The sequence below is a fragment of the Clytia hemisphaerica genome, unplaced genomic scaffold (genome assembly GCF_902728285.1).
Source record: "Clytia hemisphaerica strain Z4C2 unplaced genomic scaffold, Clytia hemisphaerica genome assembly, whole genome shotgun sequence".
Classification (NCBI taxonomy): Eukaryota; Metazoa; Cnidaria; class Hydrozoa; order Leptothecata; family Clytiidae; genus Clytia; species Clytia hemisphaerica.
The window spans coordinates 798,658-825,914 of NW_027103676.1; the positions used below are offsets into that span (position 1 = coordinate 798,658).

General features: G+C 35.7%; 2 protein-coding genes across 3 annotated transcripts; both read right to left on the reverse strand.

The window, feature by feature from the left end:
- LOC136803637 (uncharacterized) lies at positions 1–27,078 on the reverse strand. Of its 2 annotated transcripts, none has more exons than XM_067060369.1 (6): positions 26,919–27,078; positions 4,615–7,380; positions 4,181–4,378; positions 3,567–3,786; positions 1,684–1,958; positions 1–1,141 (listed from the first exon to the last, which is right to left on the reverse strand). In XM_067060369.1, exons 1-4 carry the CDS (start codon positions 26,925–26,927, stop codon positions 3,685–3,687), a joined length of 3,075 nt encoding a protein of 1,024 aa, XP_066916470.1. In that variant the 5' UTR covers positions 26,928–27,078; the 3' UTR covers positions 1–1,141; positions 1,684–1,958; positions 3,567–3,684. The 2 variants fall into 2 exon arrangements, with proteins under 2 accessions (XP_066916470.1, XP_066916469.1); XM_067060368.1 differs by lacking the exon at positions 26,919–27,078 and adding an exon at positions 11,271–11,497.
- Positions 18,470–24,436, reverse strand: LOC136803638 (nuclear receptor subfamily 2 group E member 1-like). Its single transcript, XM_067060370.1, has 6 exons — positions 24,057–24,436; positions 23,085–23,218; positions 21,565–21,823; positions 20,947–21,060; positions 19,695–20,162; positions 18,470–19,094 (listed from the first exon to the last, which is right to left on the reverse strand). The coding sequence occupies exons 1-6, from the start codon at positions 24,061–24,063 to the stop codon at positions 18,643–18,645; spliced, it is 1,434 nt and encodes a 477-aa protein (XP_066916471.1). The 5' UTR covers positions 24,064–24,436; the 3' UTR covers positions 18,470–18,642.
- Positions 27,079–27,257: the final 179 nt, after the last annotated feature.

Sequence of the window (27,257 nt, forward strand, 5' to 3'; positions counted from 1 at the left end):
TAGATTTTAAGAAAATATTTTTGGAAAGTAACAAAACGTAACAGAAATCGTATTATATATCATACTAATTGCCCTACATTCGACTCTCTTTATTTCGATCTTTTACGGGACCAGAAGTTTGCTCCAAAATAGGGAAGGATTCGAATTACAGAGTATTTTAAACGACTTGTCAGTTCATAGGAGCAATGATGCAGTTTGAATTACAGAAAAATTCGAATTATAGAAGTTTGAAATTAGAAAGAGTTGAATATAATCGTATAATTAACTGTAGTCCTGTCAAAAATTAAAAAGCTATGAAATTTAGATAATGTAAAGATAAAAAGCTGTGAAATTTAGATAATGTGAAAATAACCACCATCAGATATCAAATTCAATGTAGATGAGGAAGATCCAGGGCGTCAAAATGCTGACCTTTGGCTACTAAAATATTTATTGAAATAAACGAAATAAACTATTTTCAAAGATTAAGCGTTACTATATGTAATAAATGTTATTAGTGTCATTCAAGTATTTTTTTCTATGAATCTCTTTTTTTTAAGTGTTCTTTACTCAATAAAATTTCCAGGTAGTTGATTGGTAGTTCAAACAAAACATTACTTCTTTCCTTTGTGTTGAACTATTTGTTGTCTAGTATGTTGTCTACCGCCTTTACCGGGCGGTTTTCTACCTTTCGGAACTTCGGTATCAACAGTCGGTGGATCAGGCTCTTCTCCACCCTCGTCATCGCCCCAATCGCCTTCGCCGAGACCCTCTGCATTATCGTCATCAATCATATCCCCGATGATATCAGCTTCGTCACTCGCGATCGGTACATAGTCGGTTAATACTCGGAAAACCGATGAAACGATCAAAAGGATTGACGCTAAAGTAGCATGTTTGAGGAGCGGCCCGATTTCCAGTGTAAAATCAAACATTGGTGATGAAAATCCATCAAGGAAGGAGAACAGACCAATAATGGCCAGTTGGTTTGATAGAGCAGAGATGGAGAGTGAGCTCACCATTTGTTCAGATGAATGTAAGAATTGATTGATGCGAAGGTTTTGTCGGAATAAGCCAAGAATTTGAATGAATGATAACAAGAAACAGATTGTAATGATTGCGGTGATAAAGATGGGCAGAAAATATACCACAACATTGAAAACTGAAAAAGATCATAAAAATACAAGAACAATCTCAGGAAAATCTTCGTAGTGAATATAAGTGCCTGTTTAATCTATCCCAAAATCATAAGAAATATGGATAATTGAAATAAAGCGTTGTCAACGCTTTAAAAAGATTTTTTTTTTATTATAATAATTGTCAACTAATGAGGGATTCCAATTACAGAAAAATAAAGGTGAGCAAGACATGCAAACTGGGGGATTTGTCTCCATTATTCTGTATTTTGTTATAGTTTTACCAACCAAAATATACTGATATCACAGAGAATTGGTCAATTGACAGAAACTGAGAATTAGTTCGAATGATCAGAATATTGTATACAGTTGATGCTCTCTAATTCGACGTACTACTATTCGATAGGCTCCTTTATTCGATGATATTGAAATCCACCGTCGAGAAGAAACTCTCGATCGAAACCAAATTCATCTTGAAAACCGAATTAAAGAGGGTCAACTGTATTCCTTAAATTGAAGTTCAAATGGGCTAGTCCACTATAGAACATAAATAAAGCAAAAATCATACGCATTTTAACTGGCATATCCAACAAAGCGAAGGAGTGACCATCAAACAAATGGAAACCGTTGATGTCGAGATCACCAGCTTTTCGAACGCGCTCAATGACTTGTGCAACCACCTTTCGTATTTTGGTATTTAAATCAAACAGCTCTGTTATACCGCCATCGACATTGGGGATTGTAAAACTCATGCCTTTTATAATAGCGATCACAATGTCTTGTGTGATGTCACATATGTTGTCATTGGTGACAGAGTTGAAATCATCCACATTACCAAATTCCCTGGCAAATAAAGTAGTGTGAGATTCATGTGAATTGAATGAATTTTGAATATCGCGTCAATAATGAAAAAAGGTACAGGGTTGCCCACGGTGCCCAAGGTTGTGGGTTCAATCCTCGGTCATACCAAAGATTTCGCGTACTTAAATATATAGTATAAAAATCTACTTGATGACTCTCTGCTTGGTAATCAGCAATTAATTCAGGGAGAAAGAGAGGCGCCCTGCCCTACCTTAGAAAGACATATTGAAAGTAAAGTCTTTGGGTCGCCTCCGGGCTGCGGACGCAGACCTTACTATTTTCTGAAGTACATTAGAACCTTATGTTTTTGCTTATACAGCATATTTTGATAAAAGGTGCGGAACAATTTTCTCCCCTCTCTCTCGTACCACGTGAACACAAATTGAAGTTTCTGCGTTGTCAGCATCTAAATCTTTAAGTCGGTGTTTTATTTAGAATGTACCTGAATGACTTTTCAGGGATCTTTAAAATCATCTTTTTCGTAATATCTTCTTCAATTTTAGGAATTTTTAGACATTATTTGCAGAAATGACTCCAGGATTCCAATAATATAGATTTCGGAGTAGTTTGGGATAAAATATTCCAGAAAATCAAGATTTTCTGATTTTTATTATGGCCATTTTTTAAAACAGTTTTATTATCTAAACCTTTCGGAAACCTATTGTTGATACCATAAATTTTCAAATTTAAATTTAAGGAGTAGAAAAGGATGAGGAATTCCACAATTTTCAGTTTCGGGTGACAAAAAAAAATATTTCATCCTATGCTACTCTTTCGGTGAATATATTGCTTTTTTCTGAAAGATACACTCTTTATTATTACAATCATATAATTTTCATCTTCAAAATAATATCTATTAGTTTTTAAAACATTCTTTTAGACAACTCGTTTTTTATCAATATTTTTGGAATATCTCATCCTTTTTTACTCCTTTCATCATTTTGCTTACATTTTCTGATAATTTACATGGTACACTATTTGAGAGTATAATTTCGAGACGGAATCGTTTATAGATGAGGAGTAATTAACTGTGGAATTTTTCATCCATCCGCACAGAAGAATGCTCTCATCCTAGATTACTCCTAAATTTGTCCTTAAATAGTATAGCTGTTCAACTCATCCAATTAAAGCCGGACTAAAAAAATCGGGATATTTCATCCTATCTCTTTTTCTCAAAATAATTTGAAATACTCGTGTAAAAGTTGTCTCAAACAGGAGATACCCAAAAAAGACACCGACTTAAAGAGATGCCCGGTTATTTCAGTCGATAGAGAATTTATCAATCAGTCCAAGGGTTATTAATTAAAACCTGTTAAGCCTATACAATTCAGCGAGTGAGTAGATTTTAGATTGTATAATCTGGTCTAGGCGGTAAGTAATTAGGAGTAGCAGATGACATTCCACCACAATTTTCGATATCCAAAGTTTAACGCAAATAGAAGGGGATAGACTTCCTAATAATTTTAGCATCATTAGCTTAAATCCCTAGTTCTAATAACCTCTTGGAGATCTTATGCCTGTGAGCCACTTCCTTTATATTTTTTACATTTTTGACTGAACAATATTTCGCACCAAAAAAGAATACTTTACCTTTCTAAGGCATGAGTATGCGCAAAAGTGACTCGAACTTTCTCAAGTGCCGGTGATGGTGTGATCTTTAAATTAATCAATTTCTCTCCCATTGTTGTAGATCCTGGTGCTTGGAATGTCAATGATGTGAAGATGATATAATAGACAGGAATTGTGACAGAAAAAGCCACCAACCAAGATGAGAATCGATCTTCCACAGACACATTTCGTGTTCTACCACCTTAAAGGTTAAAAAAGTAAATATTTTCTAAATCTAGTATAAGATGTAAGTACAATCAACGTCAAAATATATTGTAATTTTGCGATATTCTAATATTTTCAGAATTTAACATATATACCACTACTTCCACTTAATGTCATCGGATACTGATCTGTGAGGGGTTTACTAATCGATTTTAGATTCGAAGTTTTTTGATGGAAAATGAAGCCACTTATTTCCCATCCAGAACACATGACACCGGCCTGGTTTGAAACATGTGTCTGATACGAGACGGGAAAATTCATGTAAAAATAAAAACCTTTTAAATGCTAAGACAAAATTGAACCATGTAGTTCAGTTATTTCATTGTAAAAAGGTACTGGAAACTCATGTCCAATTATTGTTTAAAAAATACCTTTAGGTTTCCTGGTTCCCTTCCTTTGTCCTGTTGTTCTACCTCCGACTTTCTTCTTTGAGTCGATTTTCGGTTGGATGGTGGCAAACTCCTTGGTGATTTTGATTTCTGGGCTCTTGATTGCTGGACTACCTGGTGTTCAGCTAGTTGTAGACTCCTTGCTTCTAAATCCCCATCTCCTGATTGCTGGTCTTCCACCTACGTCAAAATATTGTGAGAAATTTTTGTTATTTCCTCGCTTTTAGAAATTTGAAGTTCGTCCGAGAGAAAAACTCGGGAGGGAGGGGTTTATAGAGTTTATAGCTTTATTCTGAGCCCTGGACCGTTCTTGAACTTTTAGATCCTTTCCAACCTAAGTTAAACTAGAGCGCTTCCAAATCGTTTGGGGCTATAAGATGTTGTGGGAATCTAAAATATCATGACGTTGATTGTACCTGGTCTTCAGCTAGTTGCACATTCCTTGTTTCTAACTCTTCATTTTCTTCAGCATCTGATTGCAATTGGCTCTCTGTCTTATTCAATGGGACTTCCATGATATCATCATCCTTTATTGGTGAATCTGCATCTTGCATTGGTAAATCTAATTCTGTATCTTGCTGATCAGCCTGTTCAAGTGGTAAGCTTTGGGTTTCAGGGTCTGTTGGCAATCTTCGTTTTCTTTGTTCCATTGGTTCATCTCTTGACATTATAGCCGATACAATGAAGAAAAGACAAGACAAAGTGGCCATTAAATAACCACCTTTAATCATTGTCATTCCCTTCATTTCTTTTACTTCAACAGCGAGAAGAGTATCGAAAGGTTTCAGAACCTCTCGCATGAGATCAGTGAAAACCCATGATAGATAGGTCATGATACCACACACAACTCCAAGCAATAAGAAGAACATAATGAAGAGACGTTTGCTCAATTTGTTGGGTCGTTTACGCCGATAGAATCCTAACCCGATGGCGATCAGGAACAATAAAATGGTCGGCACCAAAAAGTAATAGAACTGATAATTGTTGGTGAAAACCAATGTCCCAGATTCAAGGATTTTACTGAAAATTTTATGTAAGTTACTAATTTTCTTTCTCTTCTCTTTAACTTGGGTTGCAACACGTTTAAAGACTTTACCAAACTGTTTAATAAGTTTGTATGTTTTAAGCGATATTTGAATACCTTTAGCAATGCCTGGACCAGCGAACGGGATGAACGATGTTGCAAAAGCACCCACAATTCCTGCGATGAAAAGACCACAAGCCTTGGCTTCACAATCTTTATTCATTGATAATGTGTATTCGTTAGGGATGAGTTGATCGGAAGATTTGAGGCAATTGTCTGCGTTGCTACAATCAGGATGTGTACCGGAGTTATTTTCCGCATTGTGTAGTGCAGACATTGTGAAATTATTGTGTTTGGCAACCTGGTTTACATTATTACACAATTTTGAAGTATTCCCACTCCAATCGAGATCGTTATTAACCGTGTTGAAGCAATGTTTTTTGAACTCATCATCGCCTTTGGTATATAGCGTTTGAAGTATGGAGGTGCCACCTTGAAGCATTGTTGCGTCATGCCCGTCGCGCCCTTTTTTTGTCACGTGATCTGTAAGTATTTGATTGATTGATTTACCGTCATGAGGGGGTTTTGTGTTATAATTCAGACACGGATTCAAATTAGCTGCAACGATAATAAATCCATTTGCTACATCAGTGATCTTATCGTGGATCTCTTGAAAATCATCCCCGATTCTTTGTAACGATCCTTTAGCTTTGAACGAGATGTTGAGTTTTTCATAGCGAGTACTCATCATGGTTGTAAATCCTCCAGAAATTGCCAGTAGGATTGCGATGGTGTTAAGGAAGGTATTCCAATGTTTTCTCTCTGATAGAAAGTCTTTTAAGGGGTATAGAATACGTCGTAATAGTCGGAAGATAAGGGTTAAGATGCTGACCGTTTGTTCTGTTGATTTTTCATCATGACGTCCAAAATCAGCGCTCACGAATAATCCCCAATACGGAATCGGAAATAAAGCATAAAACATGGATAGATAGACAGCCAAGTCGTGGACATTCCAGCTTAGTTTTAAATGGTTTAAGGCGTTTTGTAGTTTTTCCAATTGTGAGAAAAAGCTGACAATGGAGTAAAGATACAGTAAGGCGGTTAGGTAAGCTATCGGTTTGAAGGGTTTATACCAAAACATTTTGACCAGTCTCAAAAAGACAAATCCAGCAACAAGGATATGAGATATGTTCAGGGTTAAGATTGTTAAGATATCATCGGCAAGTTTGATGTTGTTAACATTGCTGATGATTTTTATGTCCTTTTCAGTGTGGTAATACATGAAGAATTGGAAACCAGCGACGAAGATTGTGGAGGAGATGAGGACCATGAAATAGAGGAATAAAAAGAATCTGGTGGATACTGGTGTGATTTGTGTCCATTGCTTGTATGGGGAGGGGTCTTGAAGGGTGCTATCTGGATCAGGACGACGATTTAGACCAAGGAGGATTCTAACAATACCAACCAACATACAAATGATACCAAGTCCAAAACTGGTGTAACTTGGTACTTTGTATAGAATATCCATATGGCAATCTTCTTTATTGATGCAAAATTGATCAAGTAAAACTTGGATGGTTTTGGAGTCTGAGATGTTTGATGTGATGATAAAGAAAAATCCTAATCCAGTCCACGCTGAAGTGAAACCAATTTCGTAATACAGGAAAAAACTCTCTTTAACTGGTCGACCAAGAAATCCGTTACTTTTCTCAATCAAACTTGTCAGCAGTGCAAAGGCAACCAAACATTCGATGATTTCTCGAAGATACATCGCAATAAATTCCACATTTTTGTAAAATTCAGGTGTTTTAGAATCTGGATCATAGACTGGTTGATAGTGTTGAATGGTTTTGTATCCACCGTAGACTTGTATACTGACGCATAAGAAAATGAAACATCTTAAAGCTGGACCAATGAGAACATTAAATAATAGGATGATAGTACGAAGAATAGCGTTGTGCAATTTTCGTTTTTCCTCTTCTGTCATAGGAGTCGGTTTCGGAGTGGGTTTCGCTGGCGTTTCTTTATCCCCTGGCTTTTTAGGAGTTTTATCTCCTTGTTTCTTAGGGATTACGGTTTTATCTCCTGGCTTCTTGCCTTTCCCAGTTTTTCCTGCACTATTATCTGGCGGTTCTTGCCTGTTCCCAGGTTTTGATGTCTGTAAATATAGATGGAAAACATGTCGAATATATACAACATTATGAAACTATTCAGTCAAACTAACCTGTCATTTTTAATTTTTTGAGATTTCCAACCTACCGGGCTTATTAACCCTTTGGGCAACTTCTTATTGTTTATTAAGGGAAGGATCTTTGGGGCATATACTAATGGATTCGTGCCCAATATAAAAATATCTTCTATAACAATATCAGGGTGAAAATTGGACAAATCGTAAGAAAAATACCCTCTAGGGTGAGATTCACAGATTTTGATAAAAATACAGTCATTTTGTATTTGCTTAAAAAAAACTGGGTTTTTTGTTAGACTTAAACTGGAACTTTGAGACATAAATATAATTTTAGCTCGCAATATGCACTCAAAAGTCTCAAACTCTCAAATTGATCATTTCTCATGTTTGTAAAAAAGTCAATAAAAAAGTATACGTTAAGAATATTTCACCCTCAATTTTGGCAATTTCTTAAGAATACTTTACCCCCATCCAAAGTACACTATTCTTATAAAAAAAAGAGTGTATTTGAATAAGACCATCCCGAGGGGGGGTACTACCCTTGTTGACCGACTGGGGTGCTCCGCTGAGGTTCGAAAAATGGACCCTACGTGGGACTCGAAATTTGCGAAAAAGTGACCCTGAATGGGACTGAAATTACTAAATTTTCTAAAATTTTCTAAAATTTTCTACTTTTTCCCCAAATTTTCCAAACAAAGGCACCCTACGAGGGACTGATTTTTCTGTTTTGGTGTTTTTGCGACCCTACCTGGGACTCGTGGAGGTTAAAAAAGGTACCCTGACCAGCGGAGCATCCCCGTAACCCATCTTGCCCTAGTACCCCCCCCCCCCGGGAAGACCATGTATTGACTGATTGGCTTGTTCGATTTCCAAAGGCTACTTTTATTTGTCAAAGAAACTAGTAACGGAAAGAAAATGGTCTAATCAGTATTTGGTTCTTTGCAGACCGGTCTGTAAAATACACATCGACCCCTGTCGGAACTCAGGAACTACTGCAGTCTTTGAGCTAAGACTTGTGACAGACAATCTAAGACAGTGTGCTAAATTTCAATTTGGTCAAGATCACAGATCAGTCCGTAAAATAACATGAAATGCTCACTTTCAGCATAACCACTTATCTGATTGTGCTGAATTTTTGGCTGTAAGCCTACACACTCACTTGTAAAGATTTCAAGTCAATAGCATTTTCCAATCCTTAGACACAGTAAACTAGGGTTGATCTAGGCAAAAGGCCATTTCTGGCCGGTCTGTAAAATACGCGAATACCAGTAGGTAGCGAAAAATTGATCCTATAACCCAAAAATATTACATGGAGCTGGCCCACAAAATTTGAGCAAAATTTATGGGCGGTTCCAATATCGGCATTTTCATAAATGTTAACGTCATCAGGTGGTGACCCATTTACTAAAATTTGAAAACGAACTTCCGTATTAGACCCCTAGGCAGAATACAAAAAATAATTTTATTCAAAAGTTCAAATTTTTGGAAGATTTTTTGTTACTGTCGAAAATTTGCATCTTCTTGGTCCATTGCAAAAACATCTAAAATTTTTATTCTCGAAGCATCATATAATTTTCATGTCCTCGAGCAGCCTCAACAATATTGCTATATGCCTGATTGGTGTAAAATCGTTCAAATTGGGAACAAAGCACGTCTTATCTCGCAAAATTGAATATTACTGATATTATCTCCAGTAGTGTATATTTAGCTATTCGAGAAATGTTGAGTCATGTACACAAGACTGTAACGTGCTAAAGCACTGAGCTCAACTTCAGTGTACGTGTGAAAGTGGAAGGCCCAATTGTAAACACTTTTTTAAAACAGGGTGATGGGCTCTCATCATAATAGAAGGCCGTTGCAAACCCAGGGTGATAGGCGCTCGTGATTAAGGAAGGTCCAATTATTGTAAACCAGGGGTGACGGTTACTCGGGATAAGAGAAACTTCGTTGTAAACCTAGGGTGATAAGCGCTCGAGATTAAGGAAGGTCAAATTGTAAACCCAGGGTAATGGTTACTCGGGATAAGAGAAAGCTCAATTGTAAACCCAGGGTGATAGGCGTTCGGGATAAGAGAAGGCCCAGTTGTAAACCCAGAGTGATGGGCACTCAGAATTAGGGAAAGCTTGCTTGTAAGCCCAGAGTGATGGATACTCGGGATAAGGTAGCTAAATTGCAAACGCGGGGTGAAAACAGCCTTCTTTGATGGGCACTCAGGAAAGGGAAGGTTCAATTATAAAACCCAGAGCGATGAGTACTCAGAAGGATTAGAGAAAACTCAGTCGTAGGTAAATTTAGAATAAATAATTTTTTTCCGTGTGCAGAGCAACCTTTTATTTTGGCACCTAGATAAATTGACGTCAAATGTTTTTCAACATGATTGAAAATTTCTATTTTTGTATTTTTAGCATTTAAAAAAATATTTGACGTCAATTATTTAGACTTTTATGACGTTAAATAAGCGCAAAATCCCAGTAAAATGGGGATAACTCCCGAAAAAAAAAGCGAAATTAAAAAAATTGAAAAAACTACCCATAAGTTTTAAGGTGGTTCCCCACCGGAAAGTACCATTTTCAAAGTTGACCTAGAAAGACTTCCTGTTGGTTGAACTTCACTTCTGGGAAATTTTTTGGTCATTGGGGAATTTCCCCGCCCACCACAAGGAGTTATTTTGCGCCTAAGATTTAAAGGAAATTTGACAAGGCTCGCCGTTAGTGCTCGCCGTTTGTGATCAAAGTGACTTTTAATGAGTGCTGATATGTCCAACTTTTAGAAAAAAGCAAAAAGATTGGTCAATTAGACCTTCTTTGTCCTTTTCTTGGCTAAAATGTAAAGAAAAAACTTTAAACGTGATTTTCTCCATTTAATTTTTAGAAAGTCTGCAGAAAATAACCCAAGAACGGTTTGAGTTTTTCACTTGAAATTTTCAGGGAATGTTTATATTAGAATTATGCATGTTCCCTATAAATTTCTTTAAGACAGCAAAAAAATTGAGCTCAATGTGACGATTTGAAGTTTCTCCAAGTTTTGCCAAATTAATAACTGCGTACTTAAAATAGCATAGCTCAACAAAAAATAGTCCAAACTCTTAGAAATTTATAGGGAACATGGAAATTCTATATAAAATGCACCTGCAAAATTTGAAAACATTCTGATCAAAATTGCGTCCTCCATTTACTGCAGAATGGAGCCCTCTAAATGGCTAATAAATCATGCTCAAAATGAGGAAAATTAGGGAAATCGAAAATTTTTTTTAAAAAAAATTATTTTTACCTCAAATACTTTCATGTGACCAAATATCAAGTTTATTGGACCAATATTGAGCATTTTAGCATTTCCAGTGGGGAACCACCTTAACATAAGGAGGGCGTGTGCCAAATTTTAGCTCCTTAAACCAATTATTCCGCTCTCTACGCTGCCCCAAAGTTTGTGGACAAACAAACTCACAAACTCACAAACAAACATTCTGAGATTCTAGCTCAACTGAAGTTGAGAAAAAGAAAAACTGGATTTTCGAAATTGGGATTAAAAACCGACCAACACTCAAAAAATTGCAAAATAGGATTTCCCGTTAACTTCACTTGCATATACATTAAAGGAAGAAATTTTGGCGGGAATTTAATTTGGCGGATGGCCGTATTAGAAATTTTAAATAACTTTGGATCAGGGTGAATACGACTTGCCCGCTTCGTAGCAAACATCAATTTTACAGACCAAAAATCTTCGGTCAATTTCCTTCCACGTCACACTTAGCACCCAAACTAAAAATAGGCCAAACCCATCAGTCATTTCATCAGTAATCTTCACCGGGTCACTGGAGAATAAAATCTCAATAGAAACAAAGAAACAAATAAAAACTGTACCTTTATTTCTGCAGAAGGCATCTTGACTTTAAATCAAAACCGACGCACTACTTCATCTACAGTCGTTTAAAGACTGATAGCAGTTGCACATCTCTTTACAAATTATATACACCCTTTTTTAATTCTTAATTGGTACCCAGTCTCATCAAGATCTTCTCACGCGATCATATTTTCAAAAACTTGGACGGTTGGACGGAGAGTTAATCTAAGGCATATTGAAGGAGTGACTCATTGACAAATGTCTAGACATTTCTGCATAATTATCAGCAGGAAATAGACTAAATAAAAGGTTTGATTAATATCAAACAAAACAAACTATTTTGGCTTCGAGGCCAAAAATACTAAGAACAAGTTAAGAACATTGCTTTGTGCACTCTAAAAAACCCTATTTCTGGAAGAAATTGCACAAAAATACTCACAAAATGATGAAAATAAGAGCATTTTTAGGCTTTAAAAAACTTAGAAAGTTAACAGTATCCGAAGGCTTAAAATATTTTGGAATTTCTTTTAAGTGGGGTTCTTATAAAAGAGATAATTTATAATCTAACCTGTCGTACCATTTTAATTTCAGGTACAAAGTACACATTGCGCTGACGTTCTAAACAAATCTACCTGCGGTGGACTTTTAAAGACTTTTTAAAGAATTTTAAAGACTTTTTTCCTCTAAGCGTATTAGTCTAACTCAATATCTTTTGTCCTAATTGAATTCTGGTGGTTGTTTACTTAATGTCCAAACAGACCAATTATCTGTCTTGACTGAGATTCATTAAAGTACCGATTCTGTGGTTTCCTCAGACTGTATTTCGTTCATTAAAATAAGCGGCAAACGACACTCCAACCCAGTCTTCTGGTAAGAAAAGAGGTTTATTAATGGGCTCCATCAGGGGGAGACATGGCTGCTCACTTTTTTACAAACTATCCCCCTTTTTTAGCCAATCACTTAACAGCTCACCGAGGCCCATGGTATCTTGGTAAGCTTTCGGACTTTCTTAACTGTTTCACATTTAAGCCTAGAAAAATGTTCTTGAGATGTTCTCAACTTTTCAATTTTGTAAATACACGCTTTTTTAATAAGAAAAGTGTACTTTGGATAAGGGTCAAGTATTCTTAAAATAGTACCAAAATTGAGGGTGAAACAGAGGGGGTCGGTACTAAAATTTCAGAAATCATGACTTTTAGTGACGTGGTGGTATTACAAAAAAGGCCTTAAAACATTTTAGGACCATGTGTACTAAAATCCCAAATTAGGTGGGATCTTCAAGAAATTTAAGAAAAATTTTAGTACACGAGTACTAAAAATCACCAAATTTTAGGAAATTCAACTATTTACCAAGCATTTTAAGCAAAACAAGAATCGCAAAATTGCGACTAAATATTTCCTTAAAAATGAAGGTCATTATTGACATATATAAAAAAGCACACATAATAAAGTATACATATATATTTGTCCAGAAAGAACTGGCATGTTGTTTGCTTTGTTTTGGTGTTTAAAAATATGTACTTATCAGTCCTAAAAAAAATACTACTGCAGATGAACTAAACTCAAAAACTAAAACTTTACAATAAATTTACATTACGACAAAGTAAAAATCTATCTTTATTAATAGCAACAAAGAAAAAAATGTGGCTCAAAGTTTTAAAGCATTTAAATAGCTTGTAAACAGTAGACCTTTTTTTAAAGAGGCAGCCATATTGAATAATTATGTACTCCAGCATAAAAACAATGATACAGCCATGCATAATTACTGTATCATGCATATTTTAATAATTATGCATGGCTGTATCATTGTTTTTATGCTGGAGGACATAATTATTCAACATGGCTGCCTCTTTAAAAAAAGGCCTATTTAGTTCAGTAGGTATAGAGAATTCTTCAAGATTTGAAAACAGACACTGCATTGGTTTACTAGACTAGAGAAAGATGTCAACCATCCACACAGTTCATGAAAAAAATAAAGTATTTATCAAAAAAAGGTTCTCTTTTTTTTGGTAATCAATACACCGTTTAACAGGTGTCGGTTGCGCACGCGTATGAACAAATTTTCTATTGTTTTGATTTTTGCAACCACAAGAAACTTCACTCTCCCCTGTAAAAAAATGGTAGGTAAACATCCAGTTCTCATAAGAAAACCCAGCAGAGAAATGGTAGGTAAAGAACTCCTTTTAATATCAACTTCTTTTCCTCTTGATGAATTTTTGTGAAATTTTCAGGAGAGATACATAAAATTGTCATTAATATCATGTTGAAACATCTAAAACATTCTCTTTAAAGGAAGGAAAAAAATGGCAATTTTTACATTTCTCTAACCTTCCAGCCACAGTACTAAAGTGAGCATTTTTACCTACCGCCTGTACAGTGGAGATGGCGAGACTGTTAAACGGTGTATTCCAACAAACAACAATCAATATACCGTAACAGGATCCCAAGGTGTAAACATTATCAACCAACAAAACCCACACCACCAAATTGGAAAAATAAGTCAATAATTTCTATCAACCAGTCTCGTAAAATGTTTTTTCCAACTCGATTTCCGAAAGTTGCTTGTGTCTTCATACCTGGACCAATCATGGGGGAGTCATCATGTGTAAGAGTGACTGTGGTATAACAACAAAAGTTATTGAAAATCATCCCCGGTCATGGTGAAGCTAAAGATTTATCAACCAAACAAAACTGACGCCAAGTCAAATCTGTCGCTTAAAAATTTCATGAAAATTACAATCGAAACTTATCTCATAAAATGCTTTTTTCAACATTCTGGAGGTGTTCAAAGTTAGAGGTATCATATGTAGAGCCAATCAATACATGAAAAGTCATTTGCTATCCCATTGCCATGAGATATACAAGTCAAGAAATCACAACAATAACCAACAAATCATGTCTCTTCACTTTCATGTCACATCGTGTTTATATGGGGTAACCAGAAAGTCAATCCACAAACAGCCATCTTCCTTTATTATGGAGTGTTCCAAAACTATTGGTAGGTTGTTTGGAAGTAAAGAAACCCACACAGTTTGATTTATTTTAAAGATTTAACTTGGTGAAAACAAACTGCATCTTTCTACCAAAAACTCATGTTTCAACCTGCTACATAACAATTGCCAGTCGGGTCTGCCACTAACATGTAATAGTTTTATTATAACCGGCTTGAGAATCCGTAAGGAACTTGTAACATATATTATATATATATAGTTTATCAGTCGACTCGAATCATGATACATTACTTATACTTCACTGGGTGCATTTTTCGCTGTGAAATTAAAAACGGGCGTCAGTCAGGGCGTACGGAAGGCGTTTTGACACGGGAAATTATGGAGAAAGCCCGTTTTAATAAATATTTCCCTTTTGGAAAACGGGAAATATTTAATGAAAAAAAAAATTTTTCTATATAAGATTTAAACACCCCTGTGTCACAAATTAAGCAAAAATTTCAACCCCACTGGGAAATTGACTTTGATTTCATCCCCACTCGAAATTCCATGTTAAAAAAATTGCAATCCAAAACCACCCCCACTGGGTTTTTTAACCTTGGAATAATAGAATTTCTATCCCATTAGTATTTCAATAGGAATTTTTATCCCCACTGAGGAAAAAGGTTCCACCGGGGCTGTGAAACAGGGGTGTATCTAATGTTCTGCTTTTATATACTATGGAATAAAAAATGTTTTCGAAGTTGAATGCTTTGTTTTTGTAAAGAACCATGGATAGAAAAGAAATAGCAAGCTGTAAATTAGAGGTGAAAAATAACCAATCTATCTTTGCAATAACTAAAGTAGAGCAGAACAAAAGTGTCTTGACTGTTTCTGAGTCTTTATCTAGAACTGTCGAACGTGCTAACCGCATTGGGCTCAACTTCAGTGTTTTTAAATTATTCGTAGGTCCAATTGTAAAATTGTAACCAATTTCAACTAAAAACTCATGACCACCCCCTTAAAATGGAAATTTTAAAATAATGAAAACCATCCACAGGGATTCGCCCTTGAAGTCTCCAGCCTGCCTAAAAGTTTTAGCCTTGTTTTGGCAAAAACTCGTGACCACGCCCTTGAAAATGGAAATTTTGAAAGAATGAAAGAAACCACCCCCACATATTCACCCAAGGAACAAGTGTGCCAAATTTCATCCAAATCCGATCATTTTTGAAGTCTCCAGCCTGCCCCAAAGTTTTAGCCTCGTTTTGGCGAAAACTCGTGACCACGCCCTTAGAAATGAAAATTTTCAAAAAATGAAAAAAAAACCCCCAGATATTCACCCAAGGAACAAGTGTGCCAAATTTCAGCCAAATCCGATCATTTTTGAAGTCTCCAGCCTGCCCCAAAGTTTTAGCCTCGTTTTGGCGAAAACTCGTGACCACGCCCTTAGAAATGAAAATTTTCAAAAAATGAAAAAAAACACCCCCAGATATTCACCCAAGGAACAAGTGTGCCAAATCTCAGCCAAATCCGATCATTTTTGAAGTCTCCAGCCTGGCCCAAAGTTTTCGGACAGACACACACACTCATACATACATTGTCAGATTCTAGCTCAACTGAATTTGAGAATAGAGGGATAGATCATGTTCATTGACAGCTTAAATAACCAGAGTTGGCATTTTGTTGAAAGTCCAAAGACCGCCACTCTCTGAACCGAACGCCAAAATAAGTCTAGTTTAGGTGGTCACTATGCTAAAATGTCAAAAAGAATTTTAGTACATGTGTTAGGTAAGGGTATGTTAAAAATCGTCAAAAAACGTCAAAAAACCTTTTAGTACTCACAAGTGTCTTGGATTTTAGTACCGACACTCCCCCTGGGTAAAATATTCTTAACGTATTCTTACTTTTTTAGACTTGACTTTTTTACAAACATGAGAAATGATCAATTTGAGAGTTTTGGACATTTGAGTGAACATTTGGGTTCAAATTAAATTTCTTCCTCAAAGCTTCAATTTATCTCTAACAAAGGAAGCAGCTTTTTCTGTTAACCAAATACAAAATGACTGTATTCTTATCAAATTCTGTGAAATTCATTATTTATATATCATAAATTACGATTTGGCCAATTTTTACCCTGATATTCTTATAGAAGATATTCTTATAGAAAAAGCGTGTATTTTGTGCAATTCCCTAAGAAATTTTTTTGAGTCCATAAAGCCTTTAAAAAGTGTTTAAGTTGTTCTTAATATTTTGGTCTTAGAAGTCTTATGCCATCTATAAGTTTGTTCTTATATAAAAAACATGTATGCTATAGGGTCTGATCAGGAACTAATGCAAGAACGGGGGGAGAACCAACCTGGGTACGATTGATGTGGTTTGGAGTAAGGTATTATACAGGCATGATACCGGGTGCGCCACAAAAAAGTTTCTCTCTTTAAAACTAATTTTCCCAAAATCTAAAAAATTTAAAAGAACCATTCCTATTCAATTGGAAAGAAGATATATAAACTTAACTTTTGATGGGTCATTTATTAAATTCGGTTCATTAGATCGATAGTTATGCTCTATTGAATAAAAAAGTTACTTTCTGAAAGTGCTCAAAAACGTTAAAAATCGACCTATCAAATTAAACAGAAGCATAATAACATGATGCATCAGTTTTTTCGTTTCAGTCATTAAAAATGATAATTAGCTGTCTAATTGACCGTTTGTTATATAAAGGAAGATTGAATTTCAATAAAAGGCAGAAGATTTGTCGAAAAAAGCCAAAAAATCTGGTAAAATCTAAAAAAATACATCAAATATGAGTTTCGAGGTACATCCAGCCTTACATAGACTTTATCTAGTCTAGAACCAAAAATCTGTGGAAGATTTCGTTAAAAGTAAATTGGAATGATTTTAATGAACATTTTAAACCCTTTCGTTCAATCAGTTTCAAAATTTATGTGTTTAATTACAGAAAAAATGGTCTTAATCATGTAAAGCCTCTTGCGATTGCCAATCTTAAAATAAAAATTTAATAGGTCGATTTTTAACGTTTTCCGGCACTTTCTGAAAGTAACTTTTTTATTCAATTGAGCATAACTTTTGATTCAATGAATCGAATTTAATGAATGAACCATCAAAATTTAAGTTTATCTTTCTTCTTTCTGATGGAATAGGAATTGTTGTTTCTTAATTCTTATATTTCGAACAAATCAGTTTCAAAGAGAGAAACTTTTTTGTGGCGCACCCGGTATATAATACACGTTTTTTTTTTTAAGAAACACACTTTTAAGAAACATGAGGCTCAGAATGCCTAAAAACTAAGAAACATCTAAGAAACATGCTGAGGCTGAGAATGAGAAAATAAGATTTTTTAACTCGTTTTTTTTTAAGAACCTTCCAATCCAGCCTTCCATGAGGCTGATTATGTTAAAAAGTTTAGAAACATGTAAGAAACACTTAAGGCTCAAAAGGCCGATTTCTTAAGAAACATTGTGGCTGCTTGGTGAAACTAGTTTCTTAAAAAAAACAACGTGTATTTAACGAATTGTTTTATATGGCCCCCAGCAGCATTTTGCAAAATAACCGTTTTTGAAAAAATTATTGGGGGGCTCCCCCTTGCCCCCCCCCCCAGTTGCTACGGCACTGTTATAAAGAACTAACACAAGGGTAAATTTGCTCTTAATATTCGACTTTAGACTAAAATGATTTAATAAATGCCCCCTTCTCTTAAACGCCCCCTCGAATAAACGTCCCTCCTAAAATCGAAAAGGGGCGTTTATTTGAAGTAATACGGTAAGCGATGATTGGCTAAAACGCTGTTGACTATGTTTTAAAGCCAAAATCGTACTTACTGCAGCATGGACTTTTTCTTTCATCTTGACTATACTAGTCCAAAATAACCTTTTTTAGTAGTTTTTGACTGAAACTTTCATTTTCGGAAATCCAGCTGTATATAGGATTGGCAGAAGCATTTGGAATAATAGAGCATTACATATTATTCGTTAACAATTCTATATATCTCAATATTTACAAATCTCCTTTAAGTACAAATTTCAAAACAAAAGAGGTTTAATTTCAGTTAGTTCGAAGAGTTTATCAAAATTCACTAGTTAATTAATCATAATTTATTATGAAAAAACCCTAATTTTTTCCTCAACTCAAATACTCTTTTCAGCATTTAGGAAAATTTGTGTCACTCGCCAAAATCATAAGTTCCGCAAATTTAAAACTTTTTAGGCAAAATTAGTTCTCTTATAAGAGACTACAGTTTTTGAGTTCAAAGGACTTTAAGAAAAGTAACGTCTGGGTGACAAAAATTGTTAATAACTGCAGGTCTTATCCAAATTATCTATGCATGATAAAGCTGCATCTTTGCAGTATCCCAACGGGGAAAATTCGTAAACTTCTTAGTTCGTAACGGCAACAGCCTTAACCCTAGACTCCTGAATGCAATTAGAGGAGTTCCACTTCACAAAAATCAAGTTTCAGAAGCAACAACTTGCACAATATCCTCAACTTCTTGTTTAATTTCATGGTTAAAGAAATTCAAGTCTTTTGATTGGTCACCGTTAACTTTCTCGCCTTCTGATTGGCTGATTGATTTATTGTTTTCTGGCGTGATTGCCTCTGATTGGTTTCTATCAACAGGAGTTTTTTCTGATTGGTTCTTGAGTGTTGATATCATATCTGATTGGTTAGAATTAGATTCAGTGGAGCTACTGCAAAATTCGTCACTTATATTTTCGAGTCCACCTTTGAAGAAACATTTCTCAATGAAAGACGGGGAAACTTCACCCAATAGTGATAATTTGAGAAGGATTTTTCCGAACCTTGCACGAGGTCCTTTTACCATAACAGAATCTAAGAGTCTTAATTGTGCTTGTTCTTGAAGGTTTTCGATATGTTGACGAGACTTTATTCGACGAAGATCTAAAAAAGAAGATAGTCATAAAGTTGACGCTTTCTAATTTGATTTTCAAAAGGGAATTTAATTTTCATCGAATAAGTTTAGTTTCATCGTTATCTATAAGAAATTCTTGTGAAGGGTACGGTGACTTTCGATATTACCGAATAGGGCGTATTGAATGATAAAATATCGAATTAGCGACAGTCAACTGTATATTCTATTCATTTGGAAGCATAATTCGTCCTCAGAAGAGTAAAATCATTGTTATCTTGAAAACTGGTAAAAAGCTAAAAACCTTAACCTTAATTCAAAAACTAATTATTTTTGATTGAAAGAAATTTTGGCTCATTTCGTGATTTTTCGTTTAAATTTGTTTATATATGGATGATTCTCATTGGCGCATGTAGAGTCAAGAAGGCATCACCCCTGTAACCCCATCTGAAAGAATGTCACCCCATGTGGATATTGAGAAGTACTTTAAGGGAAAAAAATTTGGCGGGATTCAATTTGGCGCATGGCTCCCGCCAAAATTTCTTCCCTTAAGGTACTGACTACTCAGGGCACCCACTAGAAACATCCAGCAGGTTGATCCCTTGACTTGAGCAATTTATAAAGAAATTCACCTGGTTTGAAGAGTACAATGGCTTTGACGCAAGAATATTCAGCAGATGACATGTTTAATGTTTTCAATTTGAAAACAACTGATTGTATATGCACCAATTCGTTTAAAGTGTCTTTATTAATATCACTTTTATCGTTCAGATATTCTTTAGATTGCTGAGTCAGCTTGATCATTGTTTCCATACCAAGAGGAATATTGAGCTGCGCAAGGTTAAGTAGAAATATTTCACTCCAGCTGTATTCCAATAGTAAAGCCTGATCATCTAACGGTAATTGAGAAAAAGTCGGAATGTTTCGTGCCCAAGAGATAGCTTCGTATAACAGGCGAGCACACACTTCGTACAGCTCCTTGGGTGTGTTCACAAAGACTTGAGGCGGCTTAGGGCGTTGTGTAGGTAGAGGCGTCGGCGGTACTCTTTGAGCTGCGGGTGGTATATTAGAGCACGTGACTGGTAGTTCAGCGACATCGCCTAAATGACAAAACGAGAAGATAAAAAATTATTATTTTCAATTATCGAACTTGCTAACTACAAGTGTTTAACTTCATTACCGAGTTTATGTATGTGTATTTTTCAGCAGTGGAGACGGTAAGGCTCTACTAGTAGTTTGAGTAGATCCTGATCAACTGAGGACGACGGTAAATCAGCACTTTTACCGTCCTCGATTTTGCAGGTGAGAACTGCGGGCTATTCCAAATCGCTTTACCGTCCTCAAAAGTGCAAATACATAAAATCGCTATTATGTTATATTATATGGTAAGCTCGTAGTGGAGATCTCCAGTCTCCAGCCTGCACCAAAGCTTTTGCCTTTGTTTTGGCATTGAGACTCGCCCCCTATAAAAAAGTGTTCAAAAAAAGGAAGCAACAAACAACGCGAGGGAATTGTTTCAATGAAATGGTTAACAACACTAAAAAAAACAAAACAATAACAACAGTTCAAAGAACAATGTATACACGTTTTTTTTTTAAAGAAAATAGTTTTACCAAGCAGCCTCAATGTTTCTTAAGAAATCGGCCTTTTCAGCCTTAAATGTTTCTTACATGTTTCTAAATCTTTTTGACATAATCAGCCTTATGAAAGGCTGGATTGGAAGGTTCTTAAAAAAACCGAATTAAAAAATGTTATTTTCTCATTCTCAGCCTCAGCATGTTTCTTAGTTTTTAGGCATTCTGAGCCTCATGTTTCTTAAAAGTGTGTTTCTTAAAAAAACAAAATGTGTAAGGCGAACAGCAAAGTCGAATCATTAAATATTACCTGATACAGGTACTCGATGGTAAACAATTTGTGGCGGATAAGGTGAAAATTCATTTGGGCGGTCCGGTGTTTGACCACCCTTTTTGTTACGTGGTGCACGCTCGTGTTGAACAGCTGAAAAAAAGATTTAACTTTTGAAAGGTGATCTGCAACCTTGAAATTGATATTGGTTGAAAGGATATCATTTTATATGGAAACCATTCTATAACATTTTCGAATAATATAACCCGGTTTAAGCCAGTAGTGGCAAATTTAAACTAGACAAAAGTTGTTTAAAATTTGCCACTACTGGTAAAAACCGGTGTCTTTCCGTAGAAAACATTACGTCATGAATATCATGAATCAGAGGCGACCTGAAGGCTCCTCTTTCAATAGCTGTCTTATCCGAAAGGTAGGAGAGGGCGCCACTTTTTCTCCCTGGATTGCCCTCGATTTTCCTATTATTACTGAACATCAAGCAGAGATAGGCATCAGGTACCATCTTGCACTAAGTACATCGTCGTTGGTATGACCCGGCCAGGGATTGAACCCACGACCTTGCACACCTAAGCTGGATGCTCTACCTTCATGCTACAACCGCGATATACCCATTACGTGCTGTTAAAAATGAAGCCTTACCCTCTTTTCTCATACCAACACTCAAACATTTCTTAAACCTGCAACTCTGACATTGATTTCGTCGACTCAGATTCACGACGCATCGCCCTTTATCACGGCAATGGTATCCAACTCCCCGTCTAACGCTTCGTTTAAAAAACCCACGACAGCCGTCGCACGTCAGGACGCCGTAATGACGTCCCGAAGATCGATCGCCACACACAAAACACGGCACAATCGTCATTGGCATAGGAGATGCTATCGTTGTGAAGTCTTCCAGCTTATGAAAAGAAAATAATTAGAAAATTATTACTATAGGAATGACTTATAAGAACAATCATCTACTGGAAGAGCTGGTAGAATTTCAGCAGTCGAAGGTGAGAAATAAGGAAAAAAATATGAAATAAAAAACGTGCCAAAGCTCAAGGCCAACTTGATCTCGTTTATCTACTACCAGCCCATTGATCTTCATTGTTCTTACCATTTGTTCTTACCATGTTCTTATTTTAATGACACAAACGAAACATCTCAGGTTTTACTACTATGATTCCTTCTAAAATTGACTTAGATTAAGCAATGTTTATAGGCAGCTTTTCATTCTTAAACTATTTTATTTAATATGTCCGAGCCAAAAATCGAAAATCGACCCTTAGTGAGGGAAACAGGGGGGGGGGGTCTTGCAGTTACTCCTTGACACTATGTGGAGTAACCTGGAGTAACTGCAATTTTGGACATTTACTACAGACACCACCACCCTTGCAGTTATTCCATAGTGTACTAACTGATTTTACCCTCAAAATTGGTGTATACCACCCCCAAAAATGCCAAATTTGGCAATTTTTTCACTGAATTCCTCATTTTTGATACTATTTTACTGGGTTCGTCTTATTAACGACCGTTCAAGAGTTAAATATCTCAATTATTTTCCAAGTTTGTTAAAATATCTTAAATGCCTTGATTGAAGAAAAATTTTTTTTTTTTTTTGACTTTTGAAAAAAATGTTTTGAATTTTTTTATTTCTGGAATTTTTAAAAACCTAAAATTTTAAGTGAAAAATTGAAAAATGTGCTCACTTAGTACACCATATCCTACCAAAATCGACAATTTTGGGCTTAGGCACCACCCATGTTGCAGTTAGTCCACTGGTGGAGTAACTGTTTTCCCAAATTTTGGTTTATATCCCACCACGGTAGTAATTGTCATAGTGTTTATATAATAACTGCATGACCCCCCCCCCCCTGAGGGAAATTGGCGTTTCTGAGACTTTTTTCAAAATTTTTATCGATGCTCACTCCATTTTTGTCCAATTTATGAAAAATCACGACCTTTTAAGAGAGTAAATTTTGAATTTTGTGACTTTTGGACCCTTACAGAGACTCAATTTTCTTTTTAATTGTTTTTGTACCACTTTGAGGGACGTGAAAAAGGGACCCTTATGGCTCGCACATACCCGACACCCATTTTGCCAAAGTACCCCCCCCCCCCGGGTTGAAAACAACCATTCTTACAAAATTATTCTTTCAGAATAAAAAACTATGTACCATATTTTTCTGATCCCCTGCTCCCTCGTTGCTACCAATGTTATTGTTTTGTTCGCCAATGCTGACATCAGCATTTTCAGGGAGGTTCGGTGGTGATAATGGTTGCACGACTATCAACTCAGATTCCGATGTATCTGGAAAAGATAAAAGAGGGTTAATTTAACACGTCTTTTCTTATAAGAACAAACAATATAAGAAGCTTCATCGATGGCCAAAATACTAATAACAAGTTAAGATCATTTTAAGGCTTTGCGGACTCTAAAACACCCAATTCTTTACGAAAATGGCCAAAAATACTCACAAAATGGTAAAAAGAGAACATGTTAAGAACATTTTACGCTAAAATTGCAAAAAGTTGTGAACATCCCAAGATGTGGATGTTTTTATAAAAAAACGTGTATCTCGAACCAGTCTCTCTAGGGTTTAATCTCTTGGATGTTCTTATTTTAAGGCCACTTTGTACCTAAACTTATGCTTCAGATGCTTACATATCAAGTTTTGATTTTTACCCTGGTTGAGACTTATTGTTCTTATAAAATTGTTCTTACAGATAAATTGCAACAAGAAAATTCTTGATATTCATGATGTAATCTTTCCGTTGATTGACACTCCGAATCAAAAAATTTGGCCGCCATTATTGGTGCCAAAACAAATGCGTTCCCCAAGGTTTTCCAAGCAAGGACCCCAATAATGGCGGCAAAGTTGTTACGTAACATCTATCGTTTAGGCGCAAATATTACATCATGAATATCATGAATTGCCCTAAATTTTCCTGTTTTGCTCATCCATACCTTGATTCCTAGCTAAAAACGGGGAAAGAATGTCTAAGTAAACTCTGTAAGTTATAAATTATTGGATACTGTATTCGATTGCAAGCTGCTCGAAATCCATACTGAAAGATCATTGCAGCTAGCTATAAAAAATCATGCTCAAAAATTATGATAATGTATAAAAAAGAAATTATTATATTACCTGCCATTCTGTATCTTTGTCTTTTCACTCACAAAAAAATACAACACACTGTCACTATAAAACGTTGCCAAGTATGACACAAAAAAACCGTTTCTTGATATAATTTCCTATTCTTTTGTGTCATCCAAAATATGACATCCAATTTCTTTTTGTTATGATTATAAGATGAAAGATCAACACAGAGAACAATTATAAAAAAAGTTGATCGATCAATGATGACAAGAGATCAACTTCTCTTTATGATATTATTATAGCATATTATGCGTGTGTTTTCTTTAGTTCAGTCTTGCTAATTCGTACGTATATAAGTTTTAGGTTAGTGACTTTTAAGAAGAAAAATCTTTTTTCGTTGGTTCCCTCTTTTTAATCTTCGATCTTATGATTTTTTTATCTCCTCTTTCTCTCTTCACAACAAATTCAAAAATCTTCAATTTTTTTTGAAAGAAAAAAAATGCATTCAAGTTTTTTTTGTATTAATATTTTTTTTGAATAAAGCTTTCTTTTTATTTGAATGCGGCTTGAAAGAATTGATTGTGTTGGTTGAATATAATTCAGGGTCTATTGATCTCTTAAATGTTCACAGCTGCTTCGCAAACACCAATTATAAAAACGATGGAGAGTTGTCTTTTTCTCGACGCTCTTTGGTCTTTCCCTCCCCTCATTATCAATAATTGATGAAGAAAAGCTAAAGACTAAAGATTGATTGCTCTCTCTCTCCATCTTACAGCTTTTGTCGCATTAGATTATAAGAAAATCAGAAAAGGGGCAGTACTCTAATGATTTAACAGTTCGTGTCTCCCGCTCGCATGACTATTTTTGGTTCAATATCGGAAAAGATGGTAGAAATTCACTTTCAGAATTCTTCATCAATACACGGGTTTAATAGTAGAATCAATCTACAAACTGGAATAAATTGAACGACACAGTTTATTGTTCTGCTCGTAAGCGCGCCCGATTTCATTTCTTACAGAACACCTAAGCACCACGAACACAATTTTTTTATGATGCTAGCCAAATAATGAGAAAAAGAAAAAGAAAGGAACATATAAGAAGATGGTCTTCACTCTATGTTTGCTCAAGAGGCAGATGTCTACAAAAAACATTTTTCACGAGATTGGAAAAGAAGAAAAAAGAAAATATATTTTTCATACTTTTGATCTTTTCTGTAAACGTGTCAAGGTAGGTAACTTCAAAGTGAATATAATGCCCCAGCTACACTATAGAAACCTGAAGATAAGTGAAGAAGGAAGGGAAAAGGTTGAAAATCGATCTTTGTATGCATAATAAGAAAAAAATGTTCATTACAGGAGATCGAAAGTTCAAAAAATTCTGACTTTACTTTAATTTCTCATAATTTTTATGAAAATACTCAAACCAAATTCCTGTCCTTAGAGAGTGGTCAGAAAGTATCTACTAGAGAGGGGGTGGGAGTTTTAGGGTGGAAGATTCTAGGAGGGGTCTTAAATTTTTTTTATTATACCTTTAGGAGGGTGGGGGGGGGGGGCTTTTTCATTAATATAGATTTCCAAACCAACAGCCAAAGACGTATCCAACGGGGCGGGGGGAGCAGTTAGGGCGCTCGCCCCCTCCAAGAAAATAAAAATTGACCAAAAGTCAAAGCTTTCCGAATAGAATGTCATTTGCGGTTACACAGAGTAACGCACGATAATAGACACAACCTAACATTCGAATGTAGAAATACTGTCGAACGTGCTAACCGCACTGGCTCAACTTCAGTATCTTTGAAATCATTTGTAGGCCCAATTGTAAACTTAATGGCTTAAGAAAAATTATAGCATTTTGGGTTTTAGCCTCGTTTAGGCGAAAAACTCGTCCCCAGGCCCCAAAAATCAAAATTTTGAAAAAATGAAAAAATACCCCAGGGATTTGCCCAAGGATCAAGTGTGCAAAATTTCAGCCAAATCGGACCATTTTTGAAGTCTCCAGCCTGTCCCAAAGTTTTAGCCTCGTTTTGGCGAAAAACTCGTCCCAAGGCCCCAAAAATCAAAATTTTGAAAAAATGAAAAAAACACCCCCAGGGATTTGCCCAAGGATCAAGTGTGCAAAATTTCAGCCAAATCGGACCATTTTTGAAGTCTCCAGCCTGCCCCAAAGTTTTGGTGACAGACACACAGACTGACAGACAGACAGACATTGTCAGATTGTAGCTCAACTGAAGTTGAGAATTGAGATGAGCTGTCATTGTTCCTTGATGTAATATATGATTACTCATTTTTGTAACCTTTTTCGGGCCACCTTTGACCTTTTTAAGGTCTCCTTTAAGCTGTTTGACTTTTCTTAGACCAAAATTACAAAGAAAACTTTCTGTGACATGAAGTTTCATGCTTTCTGCACTTTATTCTCGCTAACTTTGACCTTTTCAAGGTTTTTTAAAAGCTATTTGAGCTTTTGGCCTGTGGTGCTTAAGTTACGAGAAAAATTTTATCTGAAAATTTTCCTTAAAAAAGGTCAGTTTTTTTCAATCTCGCCCCCCCCCCAGCCGAAAACTCGTGGCTACGCCTGGTATTATTGTAGCTTGAAACTGCTTGAGATCATCCGCTTTGAGAGGTCAAAGAACATTTTAAGTGGCCTATATCTCGGCCTATATTAGGAGGGAGTACCAAAAATATATTGACTGGTTAGGGAGGGGGGGGGGGCGAATTTTTTTTGGAATTTTAGAAAATATCCTCCAACCCACCCTAGTAGATACTGACCACTGACCACTCCCAGAGTATTATAATCTTCTCGGAGATAAATAATACTATAGTACTAATGAATCCGTAAAACAGCCACCGTGAGAAAAATGAAAAAAATCTACAAAACCCTGTTACCATCAGAGTAAAAAACAATAACATAACATACCTTTGTCATAAATAGGGTGGCCAAAATTTCCTACTAGAACGAACTGGACCAAAGAACAACATTTCCACCAATGAGAAAACCATATGTAAAGTCATGCAGAATTGAATCATCGTTTATGATTTTTATAATTTTTGTTTTGTATTTTAGTAATTGGAGCACTAAAAGATAAAATCACTACTGTTAGGTCAATCAACTATGAATGTTCAAGTATCACCCTGGATACAGAAATTACCACCCCTTCAATCTATAGTATATAACATAGTTTGGAGTGTGATTTAGGTCTTGAAAACCCCGAGATTGCATTAAAAATATTTCGAAATAGTCCGATCGTAATTTGTC

Excerpts from the sequence above, each read along its gene's own strand:
- LOC136803638 (XM_067060370.1), bottom strand. Across the intron at positions 21,061-21,564 it reads TGTTGGTATGAGAAAAGAGG|CTGTTCAACACGAGCGTGCA; the intron begins GTAAGGCTTCAT and ends TCTTTTTTTCAG. Across the intron at positions 19,095-19,694 it reads CATTGTACTCTTCAAACCAG|ATCTTCGTCGAATAAAGTCT; the intron begins GTGAATTTCTTT and ends CTTCTTTTTTAG.
- LOC136803637 (XM_067060368.1), bottom strand. The coding sequence starts at position 11,291 with ATGCCTTCTGCAGAAATAAAG. Across the intron at positions 7,381-11,270 it reads TGCCTTCTGCAGAAATAAAG|ACATCAAAACCTGGGAACAG; the intron begins GTACAGTTTTTA and ends CTATATTTACAG. Across the intron at positions 4,379-4,614 it reads TGCAACTAGCTGAAGACCAG|GTGGAAGACCAGCAATCAGG; the intron begins GTACAATCAACG and ends ATTTTGACGTAG.